The following is an 18506-nucleotide window of genomic DNA, read 5'->3' as shown; positions in this document are numbered from 1 at the left end:
TAGTCTATGAGTAGTGCAGATATCACTGTAAAATCAATCGACAGTAAGGGGAATACTTACTTCCGGGTGTACAATTCTCCGTTATCCAATGAGAATGGACGCTCACATTGCCTTTCAGGGCAGCCGACACAAACGAATGCCGTGCTTCCATGAGCGTCAAATCCCGCCGCAGATGGGAATACATTGCAATCAGTTGAAAGCTATTTGCGTCCCTTTATGAAGCTGAAGGAGCCTAGGAGCGTCACAACTGCACGCCACGGACACTGACCAAACGTCGCTCCTGGACGATTATGGAGTGAGAGTGTGTTGTTGGTGACTACAAATTCCAGCAGCCCAGGCAGGACACTTTTTCCCTCCTTTGTGAAGAAGTTGAATAAGACAGACATTAAATACTTTGGCATCTCATCCCTGCATCCCAGAGCAGGCCCTGCTGTGCTACCCCCCCCCTCCCCCTCCCTTCTCTCTCCCCTGGCACGGAGGCACCTGCACGCCTGCGCTAAACTCTCCCCTCCCCCGCCCATCTCCCTCCATCATCTGTCCCTTAGCTCCCACATCTATTATAGGGCAGGAGGACAGCTAGCATTTGCGTTTAGACTGAACGACAGAGAGAGAGAGAGAGAGAGAGAGAGAGAGAGAGAGAGAGAGAGAGAGAGAGAGAGAGAGAGAGAGAGAGAGCGAGAGAGAGAGAGAGAGAGAGAGAGAGAGAGAGAGAGAGAGAGAGAGAGAGAGAGGGGGGGGGGAGGCGGAAGGAGCACACAAAGGAGAGGGAGGGAGGGAGGGAGGCATAGACCAGAGCATTGGAGGGAGGCTGCAGATATCGATGTTTGCTCTAACAATGGAGCGTTAGGATCCAGAGAGGTGATAGTCAGCCAGACAGCGGCTGGGGGTGAGGATATTTGAGGAGGGGGGCTCCTCCTCGGTGAGCACAGGGGGAGGAGGAGGGAGGAGGAGAAGGATGGGCCTCGAACACAGACTTGCAATGGCACTGCAAAAATTGGATTAAAGCAGTATGGTAACGTTTCTGATTTAATTTATTGCTGTGCTGCTTGTGTCTCATCCTCATGTGTTCGCATCCATCGGCCTTCTCTCATGTCACACTGTGTCCTCGAGGAAGAAGAGGAGGCGCAGGCATGCCCTGTCCTCCTCTCCGTTTTTTTTTAAGATATCCGTCATCCCCATCCTCATCACAGCCTTCTCTTCCGACCCACAGGAGCCTCTTTTTTTTATCGATCGCCGGATTCATCCCCACTACATCTGTTTGTTTCTGTTGTCTTGTGCTCATCATACACTGCACCCCCCTCCACGTATGAGTCTTTGCTTAGCTGCTGTATTGCATCTCACTTTCTAAGACAAGATAAGGAAATGATTAACCACCAGGGGCTGCAGTCATCTGTTTTTTCGCTCCATTACAATGCGTTTGTAACCTACTTTGTCTATTAAAAAAAGGAAGAAAACAAACCGCCTGCCTCGCCTCGCTCCGGCTGATTTATAGGAGCATGTGCTCACATCGCACTGTCACGCAAATAAAATAAATCATTTGCACCGTCCCGTCTCAAGAAATTAGAGCAGCACGATGAGATGTTTGGTGTGTGTGTCTGAGCTCATGTTTGCAGGGTCTGATTACTCTGTTTGGACGTCAGGCTGAGGGTCATTAACCATCCCACCATCTGCCAAGATACACACGCATCTTACATATCACACATTCCTGGGACTTCCCTCCTGGATCAAAGAGACAGAATGATCCAGAACAGACTGAGATTTACAATGTAAAGCATTTAACAATAGACAATTTCATCATCATCATCATCATCATCATCATCATCATCATCATCATCATCATCATCATCATCATCATTATCTGTAACCACCGTGTGTGTTAATGGACCGTGCAGCATGCTTTACCTTCATCTTCTTCATGAATTCCTGATGCGTTTTTAAATTAAAGGTGTAGGTAACCTGTTTGTGGCGAAGCTGAGTTTCTGAGGATGCGCTGAGCAGGAAGCAGACTAATTATGTATCATCTAATTAATGCATGATGGCCTTTCTGTGTTCCCTCCAACAAATCAATTACGGACATAAGTGACTGACTCTCTGCAGAGGCCAACGTGATTAACAGAGGTTTATTTTAAGAGTCTGCAGTTCCCTAATAAGTTTTCTGTAACAACTCTGTAATAAATGCATTAAGTAAAATATGCACACATTGTATTTGTTTATTTATTGTTGTAATATTTATTTATTTCTGAAAACCTCAAATGTGTTGAATGCTATGGTAATTTGTGCAGTTCTCTGTAGATACATGTATTGTAAAAAACGAATTAAAATGGTAACACCTTGTTTACAGTAGTTTCCTTATTATTAGTCCTTGGACACTTTTAGGAAATCGGGGGATAATGGACCTTAATGAAAGCCTAACTACAGTGTATGGTTATTATACTATAAAGTACCACAGCTTGGTTGGTTGAGCCCAATCAGATGTATTTTCCCACATGGGAAACCTTTTAAAAATCCTTGATACTTTGTCTAGTATATGTGATGGTCCTTTTATTACTACTTTATCTATAGTAGTTGGAGTACTCTTGTTTCTCCACCCCTGATTACGTCCCCCTTCCCTCTCTTCCCCTCAGCTGGACAAGAGTGAGGTGTCAACTCTCGGCTTACCCTCCACCACCAGCCATGGAGGCTCTGACAGTAACATCAGCGCGGACGGAGCGGCGGTGGTGGCAGCAGCATCAACACCAACACCAACACCAACACCAACACCAACACCAACACCATCATCTGGGGTCATGGCCTGTGGGGGTGCAGAGAGTTTTGGGGTTGGTGAGCCGCAGCGTACGCGTGTTGCCCTTGACCACCTGCAGCAGAAGGTCCTGAAGGTCACCGAGCAGATTCGTGTGGAGCAGGAGGCCCGTGACGACAACGTTGCAGAGTACCTGAAGTTAGCCCACAACGCAGACAAACAGCAGGCGTCCAGGATCAAGCAGGTGTTCGAGAAGAAGAACCAGAAATCAGCGCAGACCATCGCACACTTGCACAAAAAATTAGAGCACTATCACAAGAAGCTTAAGGAGATCGAACAGGTAGGTGCAGTTAGTTATGCAAACCAAAAATCTTTGCAGCTGTTTTTGTGCTGTGGTCGTTTAATAATGCTTTTGTAGCTCCACTCAAGCATATGTTGAACTATCTTTGAGGACAGTTGTGTCCAAATATAGACTGATTATTCTCATCCTAAACCAACGCACCATCCTGTGTCTCACCTAATTCTCTGCAGGGCCTGCTTTCCTCATCTATCTTCCTACAGTTCTCTCCCTTAACCTAATCTTTCCTACCTTCCTCCACTTCTCTGCTTCCTCATTTCTCTGCCCTCTCCACAGAATGGACCGGCCCGGCAGCCTAAGGATGTCCTGCGGGACATGCAGCAGGGATTAAAGGACGTCGGGGCCAATGTTCGTGCTGGAATAAGTGGTTTTGGAGGTGGAGTAGTTGATGGGGTCAAAGGTGGAGTATCTGCCCTCACTCACACAGCCGTGGTCTCCAAGCCCAGAGAGTTTGCCAGTCTAATCAGGAACAAGTTTGGCAGCGCGGATAACATTGCTCATCTAAAGGACTCGCTCGAGGACGGAGTTGGGGGCCACTCTGACGACCCCCTGACACATCGTGCACTGAGTGGAAGTGCCACTCTGGTCTCCAGCCCAAAGTACGGCAGCGACGACGAGTGCTCCAGCGCCACGTCCTGCTCCGGAGCGGGCAGCAATTCTGGTGGTGCAGGCGGAGGAGGGGGGGGACTGTTAGGACCAACCATGGGGAGCCCCAGACTGGACGGGCACCATCACCATCACCATCACATGCACAGCTCCTGGGACACTCTACTTGAGGGCCTGCAGGAGATCAAAGCCAGCCAGGCGCACATGGAGGACGCCATCGAGGACATGAAGGGCCAGCTGCAGAGCGACTACTCCTACATGACACAGTGCCTGCAGGAAGAGAGATACAGGTACAGGTCACATACTGTCTGTCTAGTCAAGCTTTATTATATTGAGTACATCCTTCACAAAGTATTTCACTTTTTAAAGATTTCATTTCACAGCTGGGAACTATTATTTTTTAGCCCACGTTACTTAAAAAGGAGTCAATAATGTGTAGGTTCGACTTAAATGAACTACACTGTTTATCGTGATAATCCAGTTCATCAGTTAGTTTATGTATGTTATTTGCATTATTCTGAACATGTTTTTTCTGCATCTTTAGGTATGAGCGACTTGAAGAACAGCTGAATGACTTAACAGAGCTGCATCAGAATGAGATGACTAACCTTAAACAGGAGCTCGCCAGCATGGAGGAAAAAGTTGCCTACCAGTCTTATGAGAGAGCAAGAGATATTCAGGTAAAAAACAGCAACATTGTTGTATCCATCTGAACCCCTGCCTAACTAAACTTTAAGCATCATGAACTTTTATGCTGCAATGATCAACAATCCATTGTAAAATATCCCATTGGCCCTTTGTCAAGTGATCTAGGGAGATGCCAACTTCCAGGTTGGTCTAAAAAACTATCCACACAGCACTCTGTTGACCTTGAATAGTTTGGGTTAAGATAAAGGATGCTGCGCACCGAGTCTCTTTAGAGTTCTCATCAACTTTTCTAAATCAAGAGTTAACATCTAGAGTCTAGACCATAGACTGTATATATAAATACTGGTTGGTCTAGAGTCTAGACCAACCAGAAAATGTTGCATTTATTAAGGATCTTGTCACTCAAAGTAAAAAGCTGCTGGAAAAATAAGTTTTCATTACCGTAACCACAAAATAAATCCCACTGTGTAACTTTGTGTGTACCTACAGGAGGCCGTGGAGTCGTGCCTGACCCGCATCACCAAGCTGGAGCTGCAGCAACAGCAGCAGCAGGTGGTCCAGCTGGAGGGAGTGGAGAATGCCAACGCTCGAGCTCTGCTGGGCAAACTCATCAACGTCATCCTGGCGCTCATGGCCGTGCTGCTGGTGTTTGTCTCCACCTTGGCCAACTTCATCACCCCACTGATGAAGACCCGGGCCCGGGTGGGCGCCACCGTCCTCCTGACCTTGCTGCTGTTCGTCCTGTGGAAGCATTGGGACTTCCTGGAGCCGTGGCTGCTGCCCAGCTGAGCTCCCTGGGAGAGAGTCACTCTCAGTCACCGTCACTGAAGGAATCAGGGACTGAAATAGAAAGAGGGCCTCTGTGCTTGTTCCCTTTGAGTGTGAAGGTGGAGCATGTGAGGACAAAACACGGCACTTTCAGATGAGGAATGAACACCAATCGGCCTGCAGAGAGTGTTGTGTTTACAGGGAAAAAAGAACAGGAATTCTCTGCTTGTCAAGCGTCAAAAGACATCATCTTATCTCGCCCTAATCTCCTGGTGTTGATGACCAATCATATGTTGCATTGCTGTCACCAAAAACGGAGTTTCTCATAAGAAATCTTTGGATCGTCCTTTTATAAATATTTATGATGGACTACAAAGACTAGAGCAATTTAATATTGACTTTAACACGCTGATCATGTTCGCCGTTACCTTCATGTTGAAGCAATAGTATATTTGAGAGGAAAATGTTTTTTTCATGAATGTTATATGCTCATGCATGTCCTCATATGTGCACAAAGATGCATCTAACTGGCATGAGTTAACATTTCATCAATGACTAAACTAATCCTCTAGAACTGCCGTTTTGTTGTCAGAAATACAGTGCAGACATGTTGTCACTCCTATTTGTTTCACATCCTGTTCTGGTGTTGAAGCAGTGCTTTTAGACACGTTTCTCTCTCTCTTTGTCTTTTTCAAATAGAATGAACTGTTTTAAAGAAAATTGAGCTGATATCAGTGACATCTTCACCTTAATACTTCAAACATGTAATACCTGTTCTGTCCATAAATGCTATTTCATGACCACTATTGTAGAACTGCTAATATTCACTGTGTCAAAAATAACTGGCATGTTAAATTGTATCAAGTTTATATCCAGTTTGCAAAAATATTTGCTGTTTTATTAAACAATGTAAGAAATAAATGATTTAATATATTAGGCTGACGTTGAATATATCATTATCAACTTTTTTGACTGAAATGTTCTTAGACTGGGAAATCACTTTAGAATCCGTTTTAAGGCCATTAGTAAGAACAACCTTTGAATTGCCAGTTGTTCTGATCAAACAAACGGACCAATACAAATCTTACCATACACTTTGAGAAGGGACTGAAGCAAATTCTATTTCATGAACAACTTATTACGCATTAATTAATTGATTACCAATATCTATAACTAGACCATTACCTAAAACAAAAGATAACCACCAGTCAGAAAGATTTTAACATTGCTTGTGCACATACATTTGAGTGTCTCGAGTGCCTACAAACCAACATATATAGACAAAAGTATTGGACCACCTACAGGAGCTTTTATGACATCCCATTCCAAATTCATAGGCATTAATATGCAGTTGGTCCCCCCTTTGCAGCTATAACAGCTTCCACTCTTCTGGGAAAGCTTTCTAGAAGATTTTAGAGTGTGTCTGTGGTAATGTTTGCACATTCATCCAGAAGAGCATTTGTGAGGTCAGACACTGATGGTGGACGAGAGAGCCTGGCTCGTAATCTCCATTCTAGATCATCCCAAAGGTGTTCGATGGGGTTGAGGTCAGGGCTCTGCGGGCCAGTCAAGTTCTTCCACACCAAACTCATCCAACCATGCACTGGGGCACAGTCATGCTGGAACAGAAAAGGGCCTTCACCAAGCTGTTTGCACAAAGTTGGAGGCATAGAATTGTCCAAAATGGCTTGGTAAGATGAAGCATTACGGCCCGTCCACACACAGGCATGAAAAAAAAATCTTTCAAAGCTTCGCCCATTCACTTGAATGGGGTGACGTAGAAGATTTTGAATCTTCGCCGAACTGCATTGTGGGGAGTGGAGCATGGCTTTGCAAGCATCGTGAGCATCAAAAGTTGAGCAATGTTCAACTTTTGATGCTCCCGATGCTTTCGAAGCTGGCATCAGCCAATCAAATCCCGTTTATGCAAATCCCGCCAGTACAAGCGCTAGCCAATCAAACCGCGTGCAAGCTGGGAGAGCCAGACCGCAGTTCATTTCCTCATATTCAAAACGAGAAATTACGGTAGCAAATCACCCGGTTCTTTACGACCAGACTATTTACCGGGATACAAACCGGAGGAACCAGGCATGGAGGGAGGTGGCAGAGACAGTGGGTGAAACTGGTAGGTTTTTGCCTGTTTGGGGAGTTTATATCCAGTTTACTTCGTTTTAACATTGCTATTGCTTTGTATGTCGGGGGCGGGAGATTCATGTGATTGGTTGTTGGTCGCAAAAATAGCCAAGCTTCAGACACGCCCAGCATCAAGATTTTTTTCATGCCTGTGTGGACGGGCCGTAGAATCCCCTTCATTGGAACTAAGGGGCCTAGGCCAACCCCATAGCATTATCCCTTCTCCACCAAACTTTACAGTTGGCACAATGCCGTCAGGCAGGTAACGTTCTCTTGGAATTCGCCAAACCCAGACTCGTCCATCAGAAATATAGTGATTGGTCACTCCACAGAACACGTTTTCCACTACTCCAGAGTCCAGTGGCGGTGTGCTCTACACCACTCCATCCGACGCTTGGCATTGTGCTTGGTGATGTAAAGGCGTGCATGCAGCTGCTCGGCCATGAAGCTCCCAGCACACAGTTTTGGTGCTGATATTATTGCCAGAGCTGGTTTTGAACTCCTAAACGTTTCCACTTTGCAATAGCACCACTTACAGTTGATCGTGGAATATCTAGCAGAGAATACATTTCACAAACTGACTTGGTGGCATCCTATTACAGTACCACGTTCGAATTCAGTGAGCTATTTAGAACGACCCATTATTTCTGTTTGTAAAGGCAGACTGCTTGGCTAGGTGCTTGATAGTATACACCTGTGGCAATGGGACTGAATTAAACACCTGAATACAATAAGATAGATATAATTGGAGGGATGAAACCCTCTTTAATGGTCACACATGCAGAGCACACAGCACACACAGTGACATTTGTTTTCTGCTTTTAACCCATCCTAGCAGGAGTCTAGTACTAGGAGCAGTGGGCAGCTATTGTACAGCGCCGGGGAGCAAAGGGAGTCGTCCAATATTTTTGTTTATATAGTTGTATATAAACCACCCATTTAACTGCAAAAAAGACAACCTATACAGTCTTTTGTGTCAGATAACCATAAAGCCATTCAGATTTAGTTTCCCTTCCTATGTCACATGCAAGCTCATTAGACTATCCACCAACAGCTTGAGATCTACCTTTGCAGAGGCGCACCATTATTTTCTAGAAGGCCCATCGGAGAGGAGTATTATCAGGAGGGGGCTGAAAGAGAGAGGAGCTACAGAGCAGGTTTAAAATCTTTAAGAAAGCATCAGGGAAGCAGAATTAAATTAGTCTTAGATCAGCTGGGTATCCATTTGCTAATTCTGTAGATGTATTCAGTGTTACTTTCCTGATTCTAGGTAAGCACACAGAACATGAATGTATTCTTAATGAATGCTTTTCACTGGGGCTGTGACTCACAACTATTTTCATAATAAATTCATACGCAGATTGTTTTTGCTCTGTCCATCCCAGTTTCTTACAGTCCAAGGGGATGATTGTCTTTGTTTTGTCAGGCCAAACAGATATTTAGTGAGATATGATACAACACAGAAAAGCATACAGAAAAGGAAGTCTATATTGGAGAGGCTGAAAACATTAAATTATTTATGGATTATCAGAAGAGTTGGAAAACATCTTTCTGTCAAACGACTAATTAATAAGTTGAACTAATGGTTGCAGGTTTACATATAGCTGACCCGAGTACCCTGCTTCATCTTTAACTTAAACTAAGGATGAAATTAAGTAACTATTCCCTTCAATTAAATAAAACCGAAGAAAAGTTTCACATTTGTTTTGTCTTTTTAATAACCATCAGGCGAAACCCATATGACCATACATTTATGACAGGTATTCTTACAGTACACGACAGAACTCAGGGGGATCAGAGCCGCTGGCACGGCCGCGCCTGACCACTGAAAAGTAAGACATTCATCGTCATTAGATTGTTCCAACTTTAACAGTTCACAAATGTATTCCGCGTTTGACTCGTATCAAACACGACAGTTTTTCTTGATTACCTAGCAAATTCTAAAGACCTTGATAGAAACAGCAGAGTAGAAAAAAACATTGTATAACAAGCAGAATAATTCCTGATTTTATCTTATTTCCTGTCAAGATGCAAGAAGTACAATATATTGCTTTCAGGTGCTCAACTCAAAATGGGTACCTCGACACATTCTGTACTGCAGTCCGCCCCTTCACTCCTCCAATCATCTCCTGCTGTTCAAACACAAGCGAAAAGTCTCCAACCTGGGCTCAGACTATCTAATGTTACACCACAAGGGGAGCTGCCATTTTAAACAAGATACAGGAGCTAAAAGATGAACAATCACAAAGATAGGACCAATGAGAGCAGCCCCTCCTCAAAAGTGCAGCTTTCTGTCACTTATCATCAATGAAGTGTTTTCATGAAAACATAGAATGACTACAAAATAAACTAAAACTCTTCCTGTTCATTGAGAGCGCAGGCCTTCAGCCTAAAACACAGTATCCAGTCACTGCGGAACATTTGAGGAGAGGACGTGATGAAGTACAAACGACACAGGGAGGAGTATTAAAGGTCCCATGTCATGCTTTTCCGGTTATTACCCGTCCCCTTGTGTGTTGTGAAGGTTTTTATGTAAACGGTCTGCAGAGTCAAAACCCCTCAAAGTACACCCTGTAGGGAGTAAAACTCTACCTCCCCAAAATGCCTCGTTGGAGATTTCTCATTTTCTTCCTGGGTATCGCTACGTAGGGATACCCAGTAGCCACGCCCAGAGCTATGGCCGCACCCTCTGCCAGCCTTTCACGAAACAAAGCTTCCCAAACCTTTCAGCGATTCATGCCGGATATGTACAGCATAGGGCACTGAAGAACGATGCTGTTGCTACTTTGTTTGGACCAGCGGGAGATTCGGGTACACAACCCCAAAGTATTCATTGTTTGTGTATTTATGATGTTTAAAACAAACAAGGTGTCTACCACGACTGTTTAAATGGGTAAACGTTTTTCGGGCTACTAAGTTGGGATCGCGGACAAATGCTCTCCGCAGACCCATGCTCACAGCGTTATAAACCTTTTTCTTATTCAATATCAAGCCACACTTATTGTTTTTACTTCGGCTGTGAGTGTTTGTGTGTGCTCAGGATGAGTTTCACTTGTTCTCGCTGTATCTGTATCGCTATCACGGAAGCCCTGTCTGCTCCTCACAGCAACGAACAGCTGCACGTCGCATGACCAATCAGAGCACACTGGGCTCACAGGGAGGGGGGGCAGGAGCTCCAACAAGCCGTTTAGGACAGAGTGAATACACATACTATACAGAGATGCTGTATGAGAAACCAATGTGAGTTTGGAAAATTGCACAATATAAATCTATTTTAGTAGACCTCAACAATGGAATTATGATCAGTAGAAATGGCCATGACATGGGACCTTTAAATGATTCCCGAACTGACATTTCACGATTATAAAAAAAGAAGAAGCTGGAGGCGACACGGAGGCTGGACTTTAGTCACTAGATTAATGTCATTTAATTGGACCTTCACAATGATGTTGAACGATGTACCTCTTATAGTATTTAGAGCAGGGGTGTCCAAAATGTTTTCACTGAGGGCCACATACAAAAAAATATACGAAGGGCTGGGCCACTCGCTAGAGGTGAGGTATATTGCCTCATAAATTCAGTTATAAGTTAGCGAAATCAATCAAATGAAGGTAAATTCATTTATTTTGTTTCAAAAATTGTTGGCAGCTCATCCCTTAAAACAGAAGCCTCAAATTGCTTATAATAAGAGGAAATATTAAGGGTCTATTTCAAACTGACTATGTAAATAAGTTACTGGGCTTTTTTCTTATCAACTTAGATTTGTTAAAAAATGTTTCCAACTTTAAATCGACTGAATTTATTTGAAAAATGGGCTTATTAAACACACAAATACTACTGTGTAATATATTTGTACATATAATTTTAAGAAGTACAATATCAGACCAGCAAAAGTTTGTGGGCCATATTCCATTATACTTTTTGAATTTACTGAGGGCCGATTCAATATGGTCCGCGGGACGCATTTGGCCCCCGGGCCGTAGTTTGGACATCCCTGATTTAGTGCATTGTCTATTAAATGTACAGTTACATATAAAAAGGCACATTGACAACATTATTGTGATAAAAATGCTCTAAAATCCAGATAATGCGTTTCCTTTGAATGTATAATGCTGTTTCAGGAGGGCCGCAGACACGAGCCTGATGGTTTTTAAAACACGGACACACAACATGGCGTTCAGCAGGACAGAGTCGGACCGCTCACACAGTTTTCGGGATAGTAAACTGCTATGCTGGTCTCGCAGGCCGGGAAATCTCAGGCCTAGTTTTTAATAACGGTTTTGGATCATAATCAAAAACCAGCCATTATAACATTTCATTTAAATGTTTCTAATTTCAAGGATTTTCCTTGCTTGTCTTTATTACAGTGTCTTTCTCATCTGGATGCTTCAATTTTCACCTTTACTCCTAAACATAATTGTGGCTGTCCTAGTGCCCCCATTACTATCTTTTTATTTCGGTAATTTACTTCAAAGTGATTGTTAAATGTCATCTGGGAAACTTCAGAGAACATGTTCATAAATGCAGCCTTAAGTTGCCCGATACAGGTCGACATCACAGCGAGAGGTACCTAGGCAGACCTCTGGGTATAGAAGAGAATATAGGCCTGAGTGTTGCACACCTCCTCCACACTGCACACCTTCATCTCAGAGTCATTACAGTGGACCCAGAAACCTGAAAATACAAAGACAAGACATGTTTAACATGAAGAAATTAAGACTTTGAATGTTTATAGGTTGCGTGTGTTCTCTTCCTCACCTCCTTCTGTGTTGTAGCAGTATGCGGTGTAGTGCCCTGAGCCAAAGCCTTTCCCATGGTGCATAACAACAGCAGACAGATCGTAGGTGTAGCCTCCTCTGTGGACGGGGTGACCTGAGCCTGTGCAGCAGTACGGTTTGATGTTCAGAACCTGGTCGAAGGCCACATGGACGCCGATTTTCTCCCTATGGTTTCTCCCCGACCATCTGCCATACAACAGGGAGGAGTAAGCATCACAAGCACCATAGAGAACATTAAGCACTCTGATTACAGCTACACAATAAAACGCATCAATAAACAAGACTGGGTCATTTCATTTGCAGTAATTATTAGAAGATAACCAGTCTGTGTAGACACTTACCTGAAGCGTTTGAGGTGCAGCCGTAGAACCTGAGGTAAACGGTAGATCAGAAGCTGCTTACGAGCCTCTGACAGAACTAAGGGTTTGTGGGATGTTTTCCGCCTTCTTTCTGACAAACCATGAAACAATGAGATGGTAAATTAATTCACTATCCATTCAAATGCATATCCTTATAATAAGGTTTTGTTTTAGTTGTAAAGGTTGCAAGAACAATCAAACATGGCATCCTTATAGTTCTTGTATATCAAAACTCTTCTGACCATGGTTGATGAAGATCAAAATAAAATACAAAAATATAATTGAATAAATAAAATAAAAACAGGTCATTCTTGTCTTTAAGTTACAATGCTCTGTTTAAGATTAAGGTGACATACATCCTTAAAATATATCAGAGTTTGTGAAAAGACTATTTAGTACATTCATTTTCTAATCAGTTTTTAAAAAGGGATATTCATGTCATTCTCACTCCGACACTTATGTCCTTATTTGCATAATTGTACTTACTGTTGCAGTGGTTGCAGGCATAGATGCTGCCTTCGAGAGCCTCCATCTCGGTAAACTTGGACAACATCTCAATGAGGGTGCAGCTGCGCTGGTAAGCTGTAGAGCCTGAGCTTTTGTCTATGCTGTGGTATCGCTCTGGAAACTCCAAAGACAAATCCCAAAATGGCTCCACTGTGTTAGACTTGTGCTTACAGGACAGACACGTCACCTAAAATACACAGCGAGAAGAGAAACAAGTGAGGACTCCAGTGGAAAATAGTCGTCATGTTTGGAAATTACATCAAGTCTTAAATAAGGGGATCTCTGAGAAAATACAATAAGCATTTAAAAAAGATCATAAAAAAAAGAAAGAAAAATAACCAGCATAAGTAGCTCATATATCTTAGTGGAATACATTATTTGGTAATACAACTGCTCTAGGTTTTCTTAGGGATGGAGCTATCTGAAAGTCTTTTTTGAGTGATATAAAATAATAAATTAATCCCTATCAAATGACATTGTTTCACTCTTTCATCCTTATGGGTTTAAAGGCAGGTTTAGGACAAAATAATCATACTATGAAGTATGCGGTTACATATGTGATGTATTACCTGGCTGAGTAGCTGCCCATGGAAGATGGTGTTAAGAACCTTTAGCACTTGCTTGGATAGTTTCCTCTTTGTGATGGGGATCACTATCCTGCGTTTGGAGCCCTCTGTGTCCAGCTCCTGCTGCACCTTGTCCAGCAGCTCGCACAGGAACTCCTGGGCGTCCTGCTGGTCGTAGCCCCGGAAAGCTGGGATGAGGTTCCACACCGAGTGCAGCATGGCGAATGGAGACACTAAGGACCACCGGCCTGACCACATGACCCTGAAAAGTGTGTGTAACTCATGGCACAGAGACATCTGCTGGCGGGTGGAGCAGCGAGGCTCCTTAGGCTGAACCAACTCTGAAGCCTGCGGGGTAGGAGGAGCACTTTCTTTTTTGCCAACGGGTAAATTCCAACTGCCGGCCTTACCTACGCGTCCCAGAGGGCTCCCAGTCAGCGCTGCGGTCCCACTGCTGACTACACCCGTCACAGCCGTCATGCCCTGGGCCTGGTTGGTCTTGGCCAGCAGCTCCTCAGTCTCACACAGGTCCAAAGTGAGAAAACACTCCCTGAATTTCTGCAGGTGGCTCAGCACTTGCAATATTGAGTTCATGTAGCATGTGTTCCCCAGATTGCGCAGACCAGTGACACCTGGAGCAGGTCTCCGGCGGGTGACTGTGTGAGAGGAGTAGTACCTCCTCAGTTTAGCAGCTCTGCCATTCTGAGGAGTCTTACGGGACAGGGTAAGAGGGGAAGGCTTCTTGGAAGCAGGAGGTAGGCGTTCTGGAGGTTCGCGAAATTTGCGAGGAATGAGGGTGATGGCTGAACGCGGCGCCTGAGTAAGAAGCCTAGCACTCTTTCTAGGAGGGACACCGCCAAGCTCTTCCATGAGTCTCCTTTTAACCTCTTTTTTTTGTCTTCTAGCTTCCTCAAGTTTCTCTTCCCGCTCATTCTGCAGCTCCTGGTGTTTACCGATCCATGTCCGAAGCATCTTCCCTAGAAGTGCTTTCCTCCTGTGACGAGAGGCCAGCTGCATGGCGGGCTTTGGCCCAGTGTCTCCAACCCAGGGGGTGCAAACTCCCGCGGTCGCTGAGCGTAGAGAGCGTCTCCCTGGGCTGCGCACTGTGGAGAGCGCCCCTCTGAGGAGTTTGAGGTCTCCCTCTGCGTTGTCATTGAGTACATAGTCTCCACAGGCAAAACAGAACACATCTAGCTCACGCACCTCCATAACCAGTGGGTGGTGTGACTCCTGAAAGTGTTTGAGCGAGTGCTCCTCCATGAAGCGTCCACAGGCCACGTGGGAGCACTTGAGGCAGGCCCACACTGAATCGGTGGTGCTGCAGTCCACACACTGCCATTTCTGTGGGTTGAGGACAGAATGGTCGTGGCCCAGGCGAAGGCGCCCCACGTGCTTACAACGATCCATCTCTTCTGATACACATGTGGCCTCAGTGAAAGGACACACGTCCTGTAACCATGCAGCACCTCATCCTGAGGTAAGAGAAAACAAAGTTAGATTACGTTTAAACATACTGAAAGGACTCACGCACCACTTATTATGGTGTCTTAATTCAAGGTCCATTCTTTTCCCCGTTTTTTCAAACTCTAATTTCCAGACTTCTCAGCAAACCATATTTGACATCTCATTACAAATAGCTAGATGTTTATTATTTAAATAAAATGGTTTGTTTTTTGTCCTTGAATACAATTGATGAAATATGAAATGAATGAGCATACATGCACATTAATGCACAAAAACAAAATGAAGAGGCTTATACTTACTGTAAAATAGTTTGCCTGATCAGGCGTGGATCAATACATCAAAAATATTTGCAGGAAACTCAAAAGCAACTTTCAGCTTGACCACCCATGTCCACCGTCACCACCTGCACCGACAGTATCATTCTGAGACAAAGGGAGAAAGGACATTAGTAGTGCATAGTCGCATCAGGAGTGATAAATGACATCAACACGTTTCTCTTTTGCTAATAGATGTTTAATTAAACAATTATATAATGCAACAAAACTAAGCCTATCAATAAGCAAATAATTAGAAATAAGGCATTTTCTGAAACCACTGGTATGAAAATAAAAAACCTAGACACCTGCTAAACTCAACTAAAAAAGTATTCAATAACACACACTTTAAAAAGGGTATCCACTAATCCGGGATAATACATCATTTGCAATAATAAAAACAACGGTTTAAGTTTACAATGCCTTTCAAATGGTTGGTCTTCTAATTCACAAACATTCAATAATGTGCTTAATTAATTCAAAACGAAAGAGAGGGAGTTACAGTTTACTTTGATTCTGCGGTAATATGCAAACAGCATAAACACTATGCTGAGTGCAACGCTTTTTATTCTAGCGGACAAATGGCTAGTGAATAGTCCAATTTTACCAGCCACTCAATAGATAACCATTTGTGTAGCTGGTGAGGGATGCAAATGTACAAGCCAAATGCCAATGTTACCAGCATTTGGCTGGTAAATTGTGTCATTTATGTTCTCTAAATAATATGTAAAAAACACTTGGAACAGATGGTTTCTTACAATATATTTCTTCCCTTAACTAGACCATTTTCAGTTTTTTCGTGACTATACAGAGACGTTGTGCTGCATGGTACAACATTGTTAAAGTAGGCATGTAACTAACGACCATTAAGATATGTCATGCTATTCAAATACACTTGACCTGACAAGCTTGACAGTACAGATCATTTTAAAGCTTTGGAGTTCAAATAACTCTGAGAATAGTTGTAATAGTAAAAATGCTGCATATGAGTTTTCCTATGCTGGTAATCATCAAGTCTGATGATCATTGACAGTATGCTAAAACACAATATATTGTGCTAATTTACATAAAGACAATATTTAAAACTTCAATAGATAATTCTTAAGACTGCCAAACGTATTGACAGAAATGTGGACTTGAGGGGGCTGGCTGTCTGTCCATTTAAATACGTGGTTAATCCATGTAATTGTCTAACTCCCCGGTACCAGCGCTGTGCTACACCATTCTTCTCGCTTTTCTCTTTGTGTAAATAATCAGCTACTTTTAAAACATTTTTAACGAAAAGACACCATTAACTTGCAAGCCTGAGCAAATGGTTTCTTGTAGGTGGCATACCCAAATCCGGCTATGTGTTGCTATTGACACCGTTGTATTAGAAGAGTACATTAACGCATGTGACGGTGATATTCACAAATGTTACAATATGCAATCTGTAAATCTGTCCGGGATTTAAAGCCTGTCTTCTGGAGCAGGCTGGCAGTCTCTTCCCACCATGCTAAGCTACACTACCATCCCCATGTTGAGGCAGAACAAAGAGCAGTCAGGGAGCCTCTCTCCAGGAACATCCAACAACTTTGTTAGTCGGAGGCAGCTCAGCCAGCCATAAGTTAGCTATCACCGCTAACCGCTAGCCACGGCAGCTCTGCACAGCCCTAGCCTTTTGCTCTCACCTAGTATGCATTTTTGGTTAACACAGATGATTCGTATGGCATCAAGTAGCTAACATGTTATGTTATTAGCTTGAAATAGTAGCTAGCGTTAGCTGCACGGTTAGCGCGTTGCCAAGGACAATCGAAGTTAACCTAACGGCTGTTGTCGCTAACGTTAACTAAGTATTACCACATTAACAGCTTAGCTCGCTAGCGGACTGCATCGTTAACCGTTTGGAAACTCCCCGGTGACTTTCATCACAGAAAGCCGGTTAATGGAGTCTAATTTATCGCCGGGCCTCGTCTGTGTTCATTACTACATTAGTAACACCTGATAACGGAAAAAGCTGGGTAACGTTACCATCGCCAACATACATCCATCCGGTACACTGAGAGCTGGTTGTTGTCCTCCTCACAGATTGAACAGCAGAGCCCAGACCCGACTGCTCTCATTGGACCGGGGCTCAGCGGCAGCCCGGCTCTCATTGGCGGAAGGGCTGAACAACAGGCAGCACGATGGACCGGCCGTCCGTCCACCCACCAAGGCCACATGCCATGGAACAATAACCGAGGCTGGACCCACCGCACACCGGGCAGAGATGAAGACTGCCCCTGAGCCCAATGTCCTCGAAAGACCCGTGTTCGCCATGTCAGCTGGTGCGTGGTAATCCTATAATGCATTAGGGGAGGTGTAGCTTGTAGGCACAGTATTATTGCTGAATCGTGAGTTACAGCTGTCAGGTTCAAGGGAGTTTATTACATCTTTATTTTTATCTATCACTCTATACATATTTTTAGTGGTAGCATATTGCTTTTTTTATGGCAAATGTGCTTGCCTGTTTTTCTATCGTCATAATTGCTTTTATTATTGTGTTATAGTTTGCTTGTCTGATGTTTTGCCTTTGATTTGTACTTTTTTATAATGTAATGTTAACTTGTGTCAACCCCTTTTAGCCGTTGGAAGCAGCTATTGGGAATCCAAAAAAAAACATATAGACTTAAGTTCGCCTAAACATGGGTGTATAAAGAGAAACTCTAATCCTGTAAATGTGATTCGTGTTAACACAGGGTGAAAGTGGTGCCAAAAAGTAATCCAGCACTGCACTGCTGTTTTAAAAAAAATGCACTGGGTGTGGACGGTTCTCAGACTATCATATTTTCCACAATGTGAAAAAACACGTTTTTTTTACTGGCTTGTTTTAATACACCATTCTGACATTGAAAAAATGAAAAGTTGTTTTCTATAAACTTTCAGACCCATTATTCAATCCTTTGTAACAAACCAGGGAAGTCTCTTGTGTGTTTGTTTCACCTTTTTCTGATTATTTTATTCATACTAAGGCTGTCTCACAGCAGGCACTTTGACCTGCCTTAACACCAGTTGTGGAGGTAATATTTAGATAGCTTACAGTAGGAAAATGTGTAAATAATAACATTTTGGCTCAATTAAATGCAGCCCTTATCCTTATTCACTGAGAAACTCAAACAGAACAGAGACATTGTTAGTGTAATCTGTAACAGATGTGTATTGTGAATACAGGAATATGCATTGTTTTGTCACCTTTAAGTCTCTTTAATACAAAATGCATTCATAAAATAAGAAGGTTCAATGCATT

General features: G+C 43.4%; 2 protein-coding genes across 2 annotated transcripts; one reads left to right on the top strand and one right to left on the bottom strand.

Annotated features, from left to right (window-relative positions):
- Positions 1–792: 792 nt before the first annotated feature.
- tmcc2 (transmembrane and coiled-coil domain family 2) lies at positions 793–6028 on the top strand. Its single transcript, XM_034083445.2, has 5 exons — positions 793–1012; positions 2625–3080; positions 3375–3994; positions 4249–4384; positions 4842–6028. Exons 1-5 carry the CDS (start codon positions 1010–1012, stop codon positions 5139–5141), a joined length of 1515 nt encoding a protein of 504 aa, XP_033939336.1. The 5' UTR covers positions 793–1009; the 3' UTR covers positions 5142–6028.
- A 2930-nt stretch (positions 6029–8958) lies between these two features.
- Positions 8959–15317, bottom strand: usp49 (ubiquitin specific peptidase 49). Its single transcript, XM_034083677.2, has 6 exons — positions 15227–15317; positions 13467–14935; positions 12877–13084; positions 12373–12481; positions 12012–12217; positions 8959–11927 (listed from the first exon to the last, which is right to left on the bottom strand). Exons 2-6 carry the CDS (start codon positions 14868–14870, stop codon positions 11824–11826), a joined length of 2031 nt encoding a protein of 676 aa, XP_033939568.1. The 5' UTR covers positions 14871–14935; positions 15227–15317; the 3' UTR covers positions 8959–11823.
- Between the last annotated feature and the right edge of the window lie 3189 nt (positions 15318–18506).

The sequence above is a fragment of the Pseudochaenichthys georgianus genome, chromosome 5 (genome assembly GCF_902827115.2).
Source record: "Pseudochaenichthys georgianus chromosome 5, fPseGeo1.2, whole genome shotgun sequence".
Lineage (NCBI taxonomy): Eukaryota > Metazoa > Chordata > Actinopteri > Perciformes > Channichthyidae > Pseudochaenichthys > Pseudochaenichthys georgianus.
The sequence above is the reverse complement of the archived record's forward strand: the minus strand, read 5'-3'. Positions and strand labels throughout refer to the sequence as shown.

Excerpts from the sequence above, each read along its gene's own strand:
- tmcc2 (XM_034083445.2), top strand. Across the intron at positions 3,081-3,374 it reads AGCTTAAGGAGATCGAACAG|AATGGACCGGCCCGGCAGCC; the intron begins GTAGGTGCAGTT and ends CCCTCTCCACAG. Across the intron at positions 3,995-4,248 it reads CTGCAGGAAGAGAGATACAG|GTATGAGCGACTTGAAGAAC; the intron begins GTACAGGTCACA and ends CTGCATCTTTAG.
- usp49 (XM_034083677.2), bottom strand. The coding sequence starts at position 14,870 with ATGGATCGTTGTAAGCACGTGGGGCGCCTTCGCCTGGGCCACGACCAT. Across the intron at positions 13,085-13,466 it reads ATGGGCAGCTACTCAGCCAG|GTGACGTGTCTGTCCTGTAA; the intron begins GTAATACATCAC and ends TGTGTATTTTAG. Across the intron at positions 11,928-12,011 it reads CTGCTACAACACAGAAGGAG|GTTTCTGGGTCCACTGTAAT; the intron begins GTGAGGAAGAGA and ends TTGTATTTTCAG.